The following is a 15,212-nucleotide window of genomic DNA, read 5'->3' as shown; positions in this document are numbered from 1 at the left end:
ATTTTGATAGTCCTAGCTGGCTTTCTCTGATTCTTCAGAGGAAGGAAGGAAGGAAGGAAAGAAGGAAGGAAGGAAGGAAGGAAGGAAGGAAGGAAGGAAGGAAGGAAGGAAGGAAGGAAGGAGCAGAAGTATGTATGAACCTTTATTCCTACCCGAGTGAGAGAAGAGGGAGGTTCTTGTGATAATTTGCTACAAAAAAAGATATATTAAATATAGGTGGGGTGCCATCAACCAAGACAGATTCTATGAGGTTCCCATGTGGGCGAGTTGACCTGGGTTCCTTCTGAAAAACTGGAAAGAAAACAGTTTTGGCATAATATTTCTATAAAAGACAAGACTTATCACTTGACAAACTCAATAGGCATACAGCATAGATTCTTAAAATAAAAGTAATTGCATTGTAATTTATATTAAAACTTCTCTCTACCACTGAAATAAATGTCATCTAGGAATTCTAACTTGTTCTACTTGTGAAGTTAAGGAAAATGCTCAGATAAATAAGAAGCCTTTACTGCCCATATGAACTAGTCCCAGTGGTGGGATTGGTGGGATTCAAATATGTGAACAACTAGTTCTCTGTGTGGATGCCACTTCTGGAAGTGCATTCTGGGCCTGGGCAACAAAAAATTAGCTACTGGTTCTGCCAAACTGGTGCAAACTGGCTGAATCCCACCACTGACTAGTCCTAGAAACAACAAAGAACAGATCCTGCAGTATCTAAGAATTTACTTATATGTGTGCGTGTAGCCCTGAGTTTAAAACCTAGGTTTCCTAAGTAATGGTTGTCTCAGATTGGGATAATGATGATATCTGTATAAGATTTATGTACCAACTTTGCTTGTTCCAGCTCGTTTCTCCCTTCCCATCTTTCCAGGTTGTCCTTCCCACTAAATGGATCCAGAATCTACAGCAGAAATGTTTCCCAAATGTCCAATAATTATCAATAACTGTAATTCTATCAAACATTTATTTCTTAAAAATATTTCTCTTGCCCCTCCAAATCCATTCATATTTTACTCTTTAATTTATCAAAAACAAAGGAAAGGAAGGGGAAAAAAGCAAAATATCAGATTACCAAATACATCTTGATCTGAAACAATGATCTCGTCAATGAAAAACCATCCAAGTATCTCTGTTGCAGCAGCAAGAGCTTCTACATCAACCTGGTGCAAAAACACTGAAGAATTTTTAGGAAGATCATTAAGGAATTCAGAACTATACAGACAGTCTCTCCAAAGGTTGATGCATATGAATTTCCAGCTGAAAGAGAAACATATTTTTGTATTCATCACCTGAATTTATGTTAGATGTCTACTTAAAAGAAAATTTACAATTTTTAATGACAGAAAAGTTTCCTAGCAATATTCCTGTGGATTTCCTAAATCAGCTTTCAAACCGCGTTCTGTGGAATCATACGTTTCCATGAGAACTTGATGGCATCCATGAGAAACTAAAGCCAAACAAACACAAGTTCACTCAAAGGCAAGCCAATTCTCTTTCATCAGAGCTCTGCCTCTTGATCAGAATTCTGGAATTGCTTTTGATTCTTTTTTGAACAGGTTCCATGACCTGAAAAAGTTTGAAACCCCCTGCCCTAAAGCATGACTCTGCCAAATCAAAGTCATATATTCAGTGGAATAAAACCAGAGGGTCATGGTTAGCAGTTTTCTAGATATTGCTGAAATGTAATTTTCCGCTGCCTGAGTCAGCATGATCAAATGGGGAAGGATACTTAGAGCTGTATCCCAGAAATATCTGGAAAACAAAAGCATCAAAAGAAGTGGTTTGATTCCCATTGGTTAAGTAATTGTCCCATTGCCTATATGTCAGAAGCATACATATTGCAGCTAATTATGTTAAAAGAAAAGGACTGTGGAAAATGTATAAAATGAATGTTTATAGATAGACCTTTCTGGACTGGATTTCAGATTCCATTGACAGGTCACATGTTTCTTCACCATATCTAGAAAGGTATTGGTATAAGACATTGCAATGTAGAGGGTATTGCTCATGTAGCCTTTGTATGCAAAGCACAACTGTGAAGAAGGGAAAGAACAAAATTCCCCCTTAAATGACTTGTTTCCAACATGGCTGTCAATAATACAAAACAACACATTTCTATACTCAGGTTTCTTTTGAACAACATACTATCCTACCACATCTGTCCTGCATAAAAGGTAAAGGTAAAGTTTCCCCTGCACATGTGTGCTAGTCATTTCCGACTCTAGGGGCCGGTGCTCATCTCCGTTTCAAAGCCGAAGAGCTTTGTCCAAGGACGTCTCCGTGGTCATGTGGCCAGCATGACTAGACGCCAAAGGCGCACGGAGCGCTGTTACCTTCCCACCGTAGTGGTCCCTATTTTTCTACTTGCATTTTTACGTGCTTTCGAATTGCTAGGTTGGCAGAAGCTGGGACGAGTAACAGGCGCTCAGACTATTACGCAGCACTCAGGATTCAACCCGCCAAACTGCCGACCTTCTGATCAACAAGCTCAGTGTCCTAACCCACTGAGCCACCGCGTCCCACATACACAAGTGTATTACACTTGCCCATCTTATGTCCCTCACCATGCTTGCAGAGATTCAATTAGCCTTGAGGCCAAATGACATTTCCTGTTCCTGGTATTGATTGTGCCCATCATCAAAGTCATCCTGTTGTTCATTATTTAGTCCTTTCATTGCTTTAAACCTCTTAAGAAAATATTACTCACATGTGTGTATGTAGTGACATCATAAGGAGGAATTAATTGAGATGTTTTGATAAGACTTTTTGGCCTGAAAATGCTGAATCTTCCACAAAAGGGTTCTGTCCAACTGACAAGGACTCCACCATTGACTAGATTCTCAGTATCTATTGCAGATGTGGGAAAAGTAAGGAAAAATTCTATGCAAAATAAGTCCTAGACAAACCTGAGTGCAAGACTAATTTTAATAGCACAGTGCTATGAGTGGCAGTCTCAGATCTAAAAAAGAGCATTAATGTAGAAATTCAGTTGTATCATGGAAAGACTCTCACATAACAAATTTAGTAAAAGAAGGTTCAAGTTAGGCATATAAATTAGAATATTACCCATAAAGCATGGTACACATTATGCAACCCAAGTGTAGGATGCATATCTAGATGATAAATAGGAAGCCACGTGCTAGTTTTGCAACATTGAAGACCACAAGAAAAACAAGGAGAGAAGAGACATTGTGCAAGTAGTAAGCAAACCTAAGTAGCCACATTGCATTTAATCTACTCTAATTATAGATCTTTTTTTATAAACTACCCTTAAACAGATAGCACATTTTATTCATTTTTAAATAAATGAAATAAACAAATAAAATAACTTTTCATTCAATAATATAATGTACTCTTTCTTGATTTCACTTCTGACCAATATTTGTGTGTGTGTGTGTGTGTTTGTGTGTGTGTGTGTGTGTGTGTGTGTGTGTGTGTGTTCACATACATGCATGTGCTCATATATTTAGTTTTTGGAGAAAGTTTGCAGATGTTCCTTATCTTTCTTTTACAGTAGCTATTCTTTTTTTGCTGAAATAAAGTCTTTCAAATTGAAAATGATAAGCTTACTTAGCTCAAATCCTGTTTGCAAAAAAATATTAGCAGATGATGGCTCTATTTCACATTTTACTGAAAGAAGTTCCTCCAGTTCATGCTGCATCTGAAAAATAAAATTATTTTGAGTTTTCTAAAAAAAAAAAAGTGCAGAGTTCCAAAACCATCCAGGACCCAAATTTAAGACATATCTAAAGCCAAACAACAAATGCTTTTCCCTACTATAAGTCTAGTTGCATTATAACAAATAGAGAGAAATTATTCTTGTACCTGAAGCAGATTTTATATATATGTACAAAGATATGCACACAGTTTTAAATAACATTAAAAATTTTGAAATCATTTACAATGATCAAGAGGATTTACTAATTTAACTTGAATTATCATTCCATGCCAGAATTTAGTCTTTGAGTAAATGACATTTCAAATCCACTTTTCAAGGTAAGAAACTGTGGTTCCTTACTCCTTAAATGTCATGCTTCTGGGATACCTTAACTAACCATAAAATGTCATTTTAGATTTCACACCCATTTGTCACTATGATCAACTTTTATGTTGGGATATTTTCCTAATTTTTCCTTATAACCTCTGCTTATAAAGTTCAATAGATGTTGAAGCTACTGTTATACCAATCACCATCCCAATTCTACATATTGTAATTATTAATAATTATTTTATATCCAGGAGAATCATTGAGAATGTACTTGATCAGCAGTAACATTTGTTGACATGGGATTGCTGGTCACATTGTCCCAAGCAAGACTGAACCATCCTCTGCCAGACAATATCAGCATCTATCAAAGCAGAAAGATTAAGAGTAGGTTACAAAGTATATTTATTTCTTCTGAATAAAAATAAAAATAGTACTTTTTTAACAACTTGAGAGTCATTCTTCTCTTCTTAACCACATAATGGACTGGACTGATGATAATGTGTTTTTAATTATGATTTTAAATGTTTTTATTGGTTTTAGTGGGACTTTGACATAATTTAATTCTTTTTTAATATTTGTATTCATTTGTATTTTATTGTTGTTAGCTGCCCTGAGTCCTTCGGGAAATAGGGCGGCATACAAGTCTCATTATAAATAAATAAATAATGAATGAATGAATGTAATAAGTAGCTTAGAAGAGTTTGGAATTTGATAATTCAAATTCAACCCTGAGTCCCAGGTTAATCTATAGTTTCAAAGCAGTGAAATTTCTGCAAATGGTTTCATTTAGGAAGGAGGCAATTAAGAAATTCATGAAGTCATTCTGCAAAATGTTGTTTACTATTTTCTAATAATCCAAGGGGGCTGGACTAGAAGACCTCCAAGGTCCCTTCCAGCTCTATTCTATTCAAGAATTATTATAAGCTGCCAAGAATTGCCTCTAGACCAGATGGGTAGCATATAGGTTTGATAAATAAACAAACAAAACAAAACCTTTACTCTGTGTGGTCAGCTAACCATAAATTGGGCTGCCTTGCATCTCTTCACAAGGATAAAAAGGGAAAAGCCTATTTCTCGTTTGCTAAAAATGATCCAACATCCAGCTGGTAAATTGGATAAAAAAATGAACATGACTCAGACTGACCAACAGTCTCATGTAGAATATATGTGCAGAATACAAGCAGGAAAAAAAATGAAATCTGGTGGCACCTATGTTATGGTAGAACCTGTAATGGCCTAGAATTTATAAATACACTGAGATAATATAAGTCTTTTTACTGCCATTTATGAAAACCTGATATCTAAACCTGATTTAACGTTATAATTACAATAAAGGATCTGACTTTTAAAAAAAAGTTTCAATAAAAAAAGAAAATGACAAATACATACATATACATCACATTTTATAGCAATCATCCACAAAAGGTACAACTGTATGCAACTCATTGAAACAGTGGGTGTTATGTATGCAGGCATCTGCATAGCAACAGCCATCAGGGGGCGTTGGCCTGGACAGTTTCGACGGGAAACCTAGGGCCAACCCCATTGGCTGTTAGCTTACCTGGCCAGGTATATAAGGAGGCCAGGTAGCCCTCATTCCCCAGTTCACTTCCCCTTCCAATAAAGAGCTGAACTCACACACCGGCTGGCGTCTCTCTTGCGTCGGACCCACTACACAATAGTGGGAATTCAATTCATTGTGTCAGTAAGGCTGCACATTTCACCTGACGCATAAGAAACAACTTGGAAATCAAGAAGCACAACTAGTAAATAAAATTCAAGTAACATTAGTTTGGGGTTTTTTTTAATCAATTCAATTGACAAATGTTATAGGGAAAGCTGTGCAGAAAAAGTAAAAAATTTCAAATTCAGATTATATTCTGGAATTTACCTGTATCTCTGGAAGCTGGATAGCGTTGGCTTGTATTCTGTATCTCTCTCTACAATAAGTATTAACCACATCTGGGTTCAGCCAGGTATGGTGCAACTGAACCCCTACGCTCATTCCATTGTTTGGGGATATCCCATTATGCACAGCTTCCAAATAGTACATCGTACCAGCAATTAGTTCATATTTCTCTGATTTGGGCTTCCTAGGATGAAACCAATCTTCCTTCCAAAATGCTGACCAATCAGCAATGCCGGTAGAAATTGATACAACTTCTACCTGTTGACCAAAATAATGAAAGTAGTAAAATGGTTAGAGGAGGTGTGCATTTGTCTACCTTTTATAGTACCAGTTCTTCATCAGAGCATTCCAAACTGAAGAGGTCATACAGTAGGCTGATTCATAATGAGGTACCATTCCTTTAGATCAGGGATGGGGAACTATGCCTTTTATGACTTTTGGACTTCAACTCTCAGAATTCCTGAACCAACCATTTTCACTACCATCTGAAGCAGAGGTGGGGAACTATGGCCCCTTTATGACTTGTGGACTTCAACTCCCATAGTTGGCTCAGGAATTCTGGGAGTTGAAGTCCAGAAATCATAAAAGGGCCATAGTTCCCCACCTCTGCTTTAGATGGTAGTGAAAATGGGTGCAAAATGGAAAAGACTGAGAGATGATGACAAAGAAAAAATGCCAAAAAAGATTACTGATTACAAAGAAAGTCAAATACAAATCTTCTAAACTGATCACAGAAACTTTTTTAAAAGAAAAAAAATGCACATAGCTATTGTCAAAGTTCTCTGGATTTAGATTCAGTCTGAATGAAACCAAACACATTAAGTTATGGGTGGGCATAATCTAGAATATTTGATTCAAAAAGCAAGGGAAAATAAAATGATTTTTCCAAATGATAGATCCTAGTGTCAAACACAAATAACAGGAACATTCACTGAGTTCAAAGCACACATTTTATTATTGCTACCTGTAATACAAAAATCTAGTCAACTAATGGAGGTAAAGGTAAAGTGGTGCTAGATAACAATCAACAGAATTCGATAGAGTGGGGTAGATTATTGTGAAAATGCAATGACTCCAAACTGAAGACATATTTAACCCCGCCTTCCAGCTCAGCTTCTTCTCCTACATCTGGTGACAGTTACAAGGTAGGCTATTGAATATAATCAGGGAGTGAACTCCACACTCAGTAGCACTGATGATATTACCTAGTTGGGTAATGAAAAGCCTACAAGCAAGCAACCAAGCTCAGAGATTATTCCACATTTACAAAGATAATTTATTATTAGACACTGTATCAAATGGATTACAATAGAATTGAAGCTGGCCAGTAGCTACTATTTGCTTCATATCTGAAGTAGCAATTTCTACTTTTCCCGATTGACTATCACAGATTTTGGTTTTGGAAACTCTACATTGATTGCTTTTCATACCACCTTTCTTAAGAGGCACCAAAAAGACCTGGTGGCAAGGCTTTGGCACATTTAGAAACCAACAGGCTTCTGAAGAAGCATTCTTAAATTGAATAATTCAAATGCATGAAGTCACTATTCTGTCTAGGGAAACAGGGAGATAAGTTGCGGTGAATAAATAGTAAGCATCAAAAGGTTTAGCTCTGAACATAAAATAATTCAGTTCACTCAGAAATTAAACTGCAGAAATTCTTGCTGGAGAATAATTACATGAAAGAAAACTAAATAGTATGAGAATAAGAGAGAATATTGTTTCATTGAATTAGTACAAAAGATGTAATGATTTTGAGTCTTAAAAAAACAGCAAGATAATAGATCTCTCCTGAATCCTAAAATTAAACCTAAGGAAAATCCAAACTTCTTGATGATTTAAGTATAGCCACAATTGTTTTATGAGAAAGAGGCACTTACTAATCTGAATCTTTAGTATCTGTGAAAGTTATCCATTCTGTAGAAAAAGTCTCTATTTCATCATCCATTGAAAAATTGGAACTGTGCAATTTAGAATCTTTTTTTAAAAAAATAGTTGATTAATGGAGACTCTCCTGTCAGAATAAGTGATAAGGTGGTGCAGTGATTAGAACACAGTACTGCAGGCTAACTGTACCTACAGTCTACAGTTCAATCCTGAAGGGGCTTTCTATCTCACTGAGGTTGGTAAAATGAGGACCCAAATAGTTGGGGGCAATATGCTGACTCTGTAAACTGCTTAGAGAGGGCTGTAAAAGCACTGTGAAGCAGTATATAAGTCTAAGTGCTATTGCTATAAGAGATCATGTTTAATTTGTTAAAAGTCTTAAAACCAATATCACTGGATTTCTCTTCCCTTTCCCAGTATCTTTGCCTGTTACAATGTAATGAAAACAAAGTCTGCATTTAGAGGGGAAAAAACAAGGGATCTACATTGTTCTGGAAATGCATGGGATATAAAAGATTAATATATTTTTTAACTTTCTGCTTTAAGCATTTAATGTTAACTACTAGCTTTGTTATGATTTCAAATGAATGCTTTTGCATTATCCAAATAAATCTGTTGTTTGTATATTCAACAAAGATGTATACAGGGACCATATGGGTTTAAGCTGTAATCGAATAGGGCCATAATCCTAAAATTATTGTAATATCTATTTCACACATTTTTTCATACTGAACAATGAGCTGCCAGGAAATAGTGTATACAAAAGCAATTTCATTCCTCAAAAGACAAGGAAATGTATTCAGATTGGGACACAAATATTAAAAGGGACATTTTTCATTTTGTATTTCTTATATAACAAACGGTTTAGTACCTAATAAAATATCCGGGATATCTGGGAAATACTGATCTTTTTTATGTGCAGCTACTGTTAATGGATCAGTATGAAGTATTTTCTCTGAATATTGGCAAATTATGCTATGCTGTATGTAAAATTAGACAAATTTTAACTGTCCACTGTTAATCCACCACAAATCACAATATATTATTTTCTTTTATTGTTATTTTTGACTATTATTACTGGTTAATGCTTTTATTTGTGCTGCTGGTCCATGACCATAATAAAGATTGATTGATTGAAGCAGTTTAGAAAATATACTAATTAAAATTGCAATATTACTTGCATGCCCAGATTTATTTCTCATAACATCATCATTCAACTTTTCTGTAACAACTTACAGAACACAAAACAGGCATGAGCCTATTTATCATGAATAAACAATAACACCAGTCTAATAAAATGCACTGGCATAAGATTCCAGGCTAAGAAAAGTTGATTCAAAAAGCAAAGGAAAATAAAATAATAATAATAATAATAATAATAATAATAATAATAATAATAATAAATAATAATAATAATAATTTTATTTATATACCGCCCTTCTCCCGAAGGACTTTTCCCAATTACAGATAGATCTTTTCTGTACAAATCTTTAATTGCTCAGTATTTGACAGATACCAGCCAAATTCAAGCCTCCCGATTAGTTTTGCTGTGTAAATCAATGGTTTGTTTTTAATTGTAAGTCAGTCGATAAAATTAGCCTCTGTAGGAGAGGAATGCACAATTAAAAAAAAAGAATGGGGAAATTACAAACCAGTTAAGTTTATATCTCGATAAATTTTTGAAGAAGGATCAGTATGGATTCTGCCATACTAAGTTATATATTTACCACTTGTGAGCTAGAGGTGATATGCTTTAAAATCCAACTTTCTTGGATTTTCAAAAACTAAATCTTCAGAAAAGACTCAGCAATCATGGAATAAGAAATTTTCCCCAACCGGTTAAAAAAAACTGACAAGAAAAATAAATGGGCCGTCAAGGATATATATTGGGGTAAAAATTGTTAATCTATTTGTCAGTGACATAGAGTTGGGGTGTTCACCAGCCACATTTGCTGATAACATCAAACAGGATGATGGCAGAAAAGTTGTTTCAATTATACAGACACAGCTTGACTCTTTTTGACTCCCCTGTAGATATTCCTATGTGATTAAAAAGAGGGGGGGATTCTTTTTCCCCAAATTGGGGGTGAATATTAAAATAACAAATTCATTTCAATATAAGCAAGTCTGCAGTGATAGATATTGAAGTTGAAAGCCTAACTATGCAAATACAGTATATACAGTTTTGCTAACATGGTCTACATTAGTGATAAATAACAATGTAAATAATCATTCTTGTGGATAACTAAATGAAAACATTGCACATTGTGAAAAAGGACATTTTGAGGGCTGCAGGGTATGAGTTAGCAAACTAGCCTTCTCTATATTCCAACCTTATTTCTCCAGTCTTACTGCTATTCTGGTAACAGAATAAAACAGTTTTATTTCAATGTCCTTTGGGTTCCAGGTAACTGTGACATCAATCTTGGCTTTATTTGAAATGTATCTTTTCTTTTTGTGATTGTGTGCTGGTTTTCACATTATTGTTTATTGTAATTTGGGAAGATGATTGTTATTGATGATGATGTTATATGCCACCCTCAGTCCCTCAAGGCTGGAGAAATTTATCAGTATGAAACATAAATGCATTAACAAGCAAACAGGTTCCAGGAAACATTAAGAAAAATAAGGAAAGTGATGTAAAATAAAGTTGCCAGTGTAGCAATGTTTATATACAAAAGCAAGTTATAAGTATAAGTGAAATACAACAAAAGTTCCTTTTAAACAGGGAATTATGGAGCTAAAAGACATGGGAAATAAGGCAGCTGAAGTGATGAAAGAAAGAAAGAAAGAAAGAAAGAAAGAAAGAAAGAAAGAAAGAAAGAAAGAAAGAAAGAAAGAAAGAAGGAAGGAAGGAAGGAAGGAAGGAAGGAAGGAAGGAAGGAAGGAAGGAAGGAAGGAAAGAAAGAAGGAAGGAAGGAAGGAAAGAAAGAAAGAGGAAGGAAGGAAGGAAATTTGGGATTACATTTAGGAAAGCTAAATAAGACATAGAAAGTAATGATTTGCTACGTCTAATATTTTTTGCAGTGCTGGTGATCATCCCCAGAAGCAGAGCAGCTGGGGAAATGGAAAGATTTCAAGCATGTAGTTGATATTGTGAAAAAAATGCTAGAAGAATAGTACTGAAAATTCCTTTAAGATCCCATGATATGCTACCACTACACATTTATATATGCCCTAAAAGATCCTGCAAAGTACAACTGGTTGCTGTATATACTTTCTTAAAGCAGGGAAAGAATACTGTACAGTCTCAATTACACATTTTGGAACTAAAAAAAATAGCATGAAAAGTTGATAGGATGTTAGCCAAACTGGCAACATATTCTGTTTTGGGTCAAAAAATGGTTCTGATACTTTGCAGCACATCTGAGTTCTGAAGATACTGTATATATCATTTGGAATATTTCCCCTTACAACATTGAAACAGGCAGTGAGACCCCCCTCTCATGATTTCATATGCATATCTCACAGTCAAGCATTATTAGGCATCTTCCTGATCTATTGTTCCACCCAGCCAATCAGAGCACTTAGAGACAATCCCTCATTTGAATGGCTGCCATTATATAAGGGCACAGTTACAATGAGATCACTATCATTTGTAAAGGGGCAAGCAAGCTGAACGGGAGGGGTAACAACCAGCAAAGTCATGGCTGCTTTCCAAAGAGGCAGGAAGGCCTACTTACGGAGGAAGAGGAGGATGCGCCAAAAGAGATACCGAAGGTTCCTGAGCAGACGAAGGAAACATAACTCTAGGCGAGGTAGGAAAGCACGAACCAGACACATAATGAGATATGCAAGGAGCGGCTATCGAAAGAGGCGTATGCCTGTGTCCCGATACGTGGACCGAAGAATCAGGGACAATGTGCTCTCAGCCCAAAAGGCCAAGCATTCAATGACTTCCTACAGGGGCAATATCTATCATAGGAAGCCCTTGAAGGTAGGTAGACCAAGAAAGAAGAAGCATTATAACCGTACCCGTTCAGCTTTTCTGAAAGCTAGACTGAAGAAGCAAAGAGCTAACAAAAAACGTGCCAAGCGTTCTGCTCTTGAGAAAAAAGCCAAGAGAAGAACACGTTATTCTGATGAGGAGGTTTTCTATAGTATGGCCAACCCTTCCATGCCAAAACCATCATCAGAAGAAAGACCAACAAAGAAACACACTGTCCGCTTCACAACTCCTGGTAACACAAAGACCGAGCCCCAAGAGGACCCCTCCCTTGATAATCAATCAAGCCAGCAAACAATAATACCCAAAAAACGGGGCAGGCATTCAGCCGCCCCTGTTTGCAAAAGCCGTTAATCTAGAGGAACATCCCTCACTCTTCTCTGAATAACACCCTGCAGGCCTCTGGAAAGGCAAGGGAGAAGTAAGAGGAAAATAACATGCCGGCCTGCCTTAAAAGATCCAAGAGACCTTATAACTGAGCTTTGATGAGACCACCTTCACTCCTACCAATCTGGAATAAAAATGAATTTGCTTTATCAACAAATTAGCTTGATTGATGACTGAAAAAGGCATTTGGACAATTGCAAGACGATCCAATGGAAACAAAAGTAAAGTAAACCTACGCCACTTGAGAACATTTATTTCCTTAACAACAAGGAAGTTGATTTAATGAAAAAGCACAAAACTAAAGACTTGCCATAATTTGGTAAAGAAAGGATTGACATACTGAAGGTGTGTTTTCCTCTCCAAGGAACATCCTAAAAGAGTAATAAAGCTGGATCTTTTGAAATATGTGTTGTGGAATTCCATCAAGCACGCTTGGGACAAAATGGGAAAAAATACAATGGAGAAGTGATTATTCCTTCTCCTACCATGCTGCATGGTGGTGCAGTGCTTAGAATGTAGTAAGGTAAAGGTAAAGGTTCCCCCGCACATGCGTGCTAGTCGTTTCCGACTCTAGGGGCCGGTGCTCATCTCAGTTTCAAAGCCGAAGAGCCAGCACTTGTCCGAGGACATCTCTGTGGTCATGTGGCCGGCATAACTAGATGCCAAAGGTGCACGGAACGCTGTTACCTTCCCACTGGAGTGTTCCCTATTTTTCTACTTGCATTTTGACGTGCTTTCGAACTGCTAGGTTGGCAGAAGCTGGGACAAGTAACAGGCACTCACTCTGTTACGCGGCACTTGGGATTCGACCCGCCAAACTGCCGACCTTCTGATCGACAAGCTCAGCGTCCTAACCCACTGAGCCACCGCGTCCCTTATAGAATGTAGTATTACAGGCTAATTCTGCTGACTGCCAGGAGTTCGATCCTGATGGGTTCAAGGTTGACTCAGCCTTCCATCCTTTTGAGGTTGGTAAAATGAGGACCCATATTGTTGGGGGCAATATACTGACTCTGGAAACCACTTAGAAAGGGATGTAAAGCACTGTGAAGCAGTATATAAGTCTCAGTGCTATTGCTATTTACAAATCAGCAACCAGCCACTGATAAATATCTGCCTATTACGGTTAATTAGTTCTAATGTTAATTAGATTCAGTCTCAGTCCCCAGGCACTAAAACACCATGTGAGTTGAGATAGGCTGAAAACTCGATTTATTTATTTAGCGTATGGCTTATCATACATGGACTAACTATACTGTATATTAACCTTTCATCTGGATACCTTTGAATCACTTGATTCACTGGCCCAGGACTGGAATGGAAATGGAGTGACAATAGTCAATTGTAGATGATTATTTGATGTGTGAATGAAAATCGCTGCAAACAGTTGTGCAAACAGTTGTGATCTGCATCCAGTATAATATAGTATTGGTAACATAATTCCAACTGATTTATATTTAACAGAGAGAACCCAAGCCTGCCAAAATTTCCATTCCATAAAAGGGAAACCTCATCTTAAGAAATGGCAATATACTATAAAAATAAATAAATATAGCTTGGTTGCTGTTCTCCTTAGATTCAGATCTATCAAAAAATTGCTTTTTTCCCCTACTTTACCCATCTTACACATAAATTATAGATCTGTCTGAGAACTCAGGTAAACTGCTCAGTTTTTATTCCAGATTTGTTTTCCATATCTCCTGAAGTTATCCAATTCATTTTATGTAGTTATGTTTGGAAAGGTCCACGGTTAATTAAAAGAGAATATATATTCCTTTCAAGCAAATTTTTGGCTTTTGGTAAAGCCAAAGTTCAAATTCCCAAAAGTGAAATTTTATGGACAGTTAATCAAGGACACATTTTTAGCATGTTGTTTTTTAATAACAGTAACTTGTCATATGTCATACCATTTTTGTTGGATCGTCTGAGAGGCTTAGGTACAAAGAAGCTTTGCCATCTGCTTGAATCCAAAATGTATAATTATTTGTCTCTGGTGCCATAAAAAACCCTCGTAGTCGTGCACTGGATAGCAAAACAAAGATATTAAGCTACCTCATCACAAACAAAATTCTTCTGTTGAATCTAAGAGACATCATTTGAATTAGTTACCATATAAAAATCCTTATTTTAAATTAAAAGACCTTTCTTTTTAAAAGGCTCATAAAGGTGTGTTCACTATTTCAACCCAGAATATTAGAAATGTCAGGAAATGTCCCATGGTGCCAAATAAATCTTCTTTATTTATGAGCCATTGTGGCACAGTAGTTAGAATGCAGTATTGCAGGTTAATTCTGTTGACTGTTGACTGTTGGAGTCTCACCGGCTCAAGGTTGACTCAGCCTTCCATCCTTCCGAGTTCAGTAAAATGAGGACCCAGATTGCTTGGGGCAATATGCTGGCTCTGTAAACTACTTAGAGAGGGCTGTAAAGTACTGTGAAGTTGTATATTAGTCTAAGTGCTATTGCTGTTGCATTATTAGTATTAATCTCTTGGTTGAACATATCTGTGTACCTGAGGAAATGTACAGTTAATCCATACCAAAAACAATGAATACTTATGGAAAGAAGCTGCGACATTTAGCTTTTTGTATTCAAACATTCAGTGTATAGTAACACTAGTGTGCAGTATTTTCAAAACAAAATAGTGGTGCATTTCCTGATCTTGATCATAATCAGGTAATAGGAAAAAATAGATCACATTTTAAGGGAAGGATGGAAGGTTGACTCTGTAATTTTTACTCTGGAAAATAGTCTTAATTATGTTAGTTTTGTTAATTAATATATGCTGATTTTATCATTTATATCTATGCATTGAATATTTAATCCCAAAATTACTGCTTCTTAATTTCAACTATTATACTAATCCTTCAACTGATTTTTATTTAGTGCATATAATCCTGAATAAACTGAGAATTATATGTGCCAAAATATACCCCAAAATTGGGTTTGGCTTATCTGCAGATGAGCTTATTAAAGAATATATCCAGTAATACTTTATTTGCCTTATTTATTCATAGACAAGGCAATCCTTGAATTTTTAATCAAAGTACCATGAAAAATGTGGATTGGCTTATCTGCAGGTGGCAATTTTT

General features: G+C 36.2%; 1 protein-coding gene and 1 long non-coding RNA gene across 2 annotated transcripts in view; both read right to left on the bottom strand.

The window, feature by feature from the left end:
• LOC310632646 overlaps nt 1-15,212 on the bottom strand; it is a 1,302,393-nt gene that overhangs the window by 300,436 nt on the left and 986,745 nt on the right. The gene's annotated exons all lie outside the window — the stretch shown is intronic.
• PKHD1 (PKHD1 ciliary IPT domain containing fibrocystin/polyductin) overlaps nt 1-15,212 on the bottom strand; it is a gene marked incomplete at both ends in the record, with an annotated part of 193,424 nt that overhangs the window by 161,002 nt on the left and 17,210 nt on the right. The window contains 6 exons of the mRNA XM_083349752.1: nt 153-291; nt 1,076-1,177; nt 3,574-3,664; nt 4,263-4,352; nt 5,883-6,158; nt 14,028-14,142. Coding sequence (XP_083205878.1) covers nt 153-291; nt 1,076-1,177; nt 3,574-3,664; nt 4,263-4,352; nt 5,883-6,158; nt 14,028-14,142 — 813 coding nt within the window. The remainder of the gene's footprint in view (nt 1-152; nt 292-1,075; nt 1,178-3,573; nt 3,665-4,262; nt 4,353-5,882; nt 6,159-14,027; nt 14,143-15,212) is intronic.

This window comes from Vipera ursinii (genome assembly GCF_947247035.1).
Source record: "Vipera ursinii genome assembly, chromosome: 1".
In the NCBI taxonomy this organism is placed as follows: domain Eukaryota; kingdom Metazoa; phylum Chordata; class Lepidosauria; order Squamata; family Viperidae; genus Vipera; species Vipera ursinii.
Note: the sequence above shows the minus strand (reverse complement) of the source record. Positions and strands in the feature narration are given on the sequence as shown.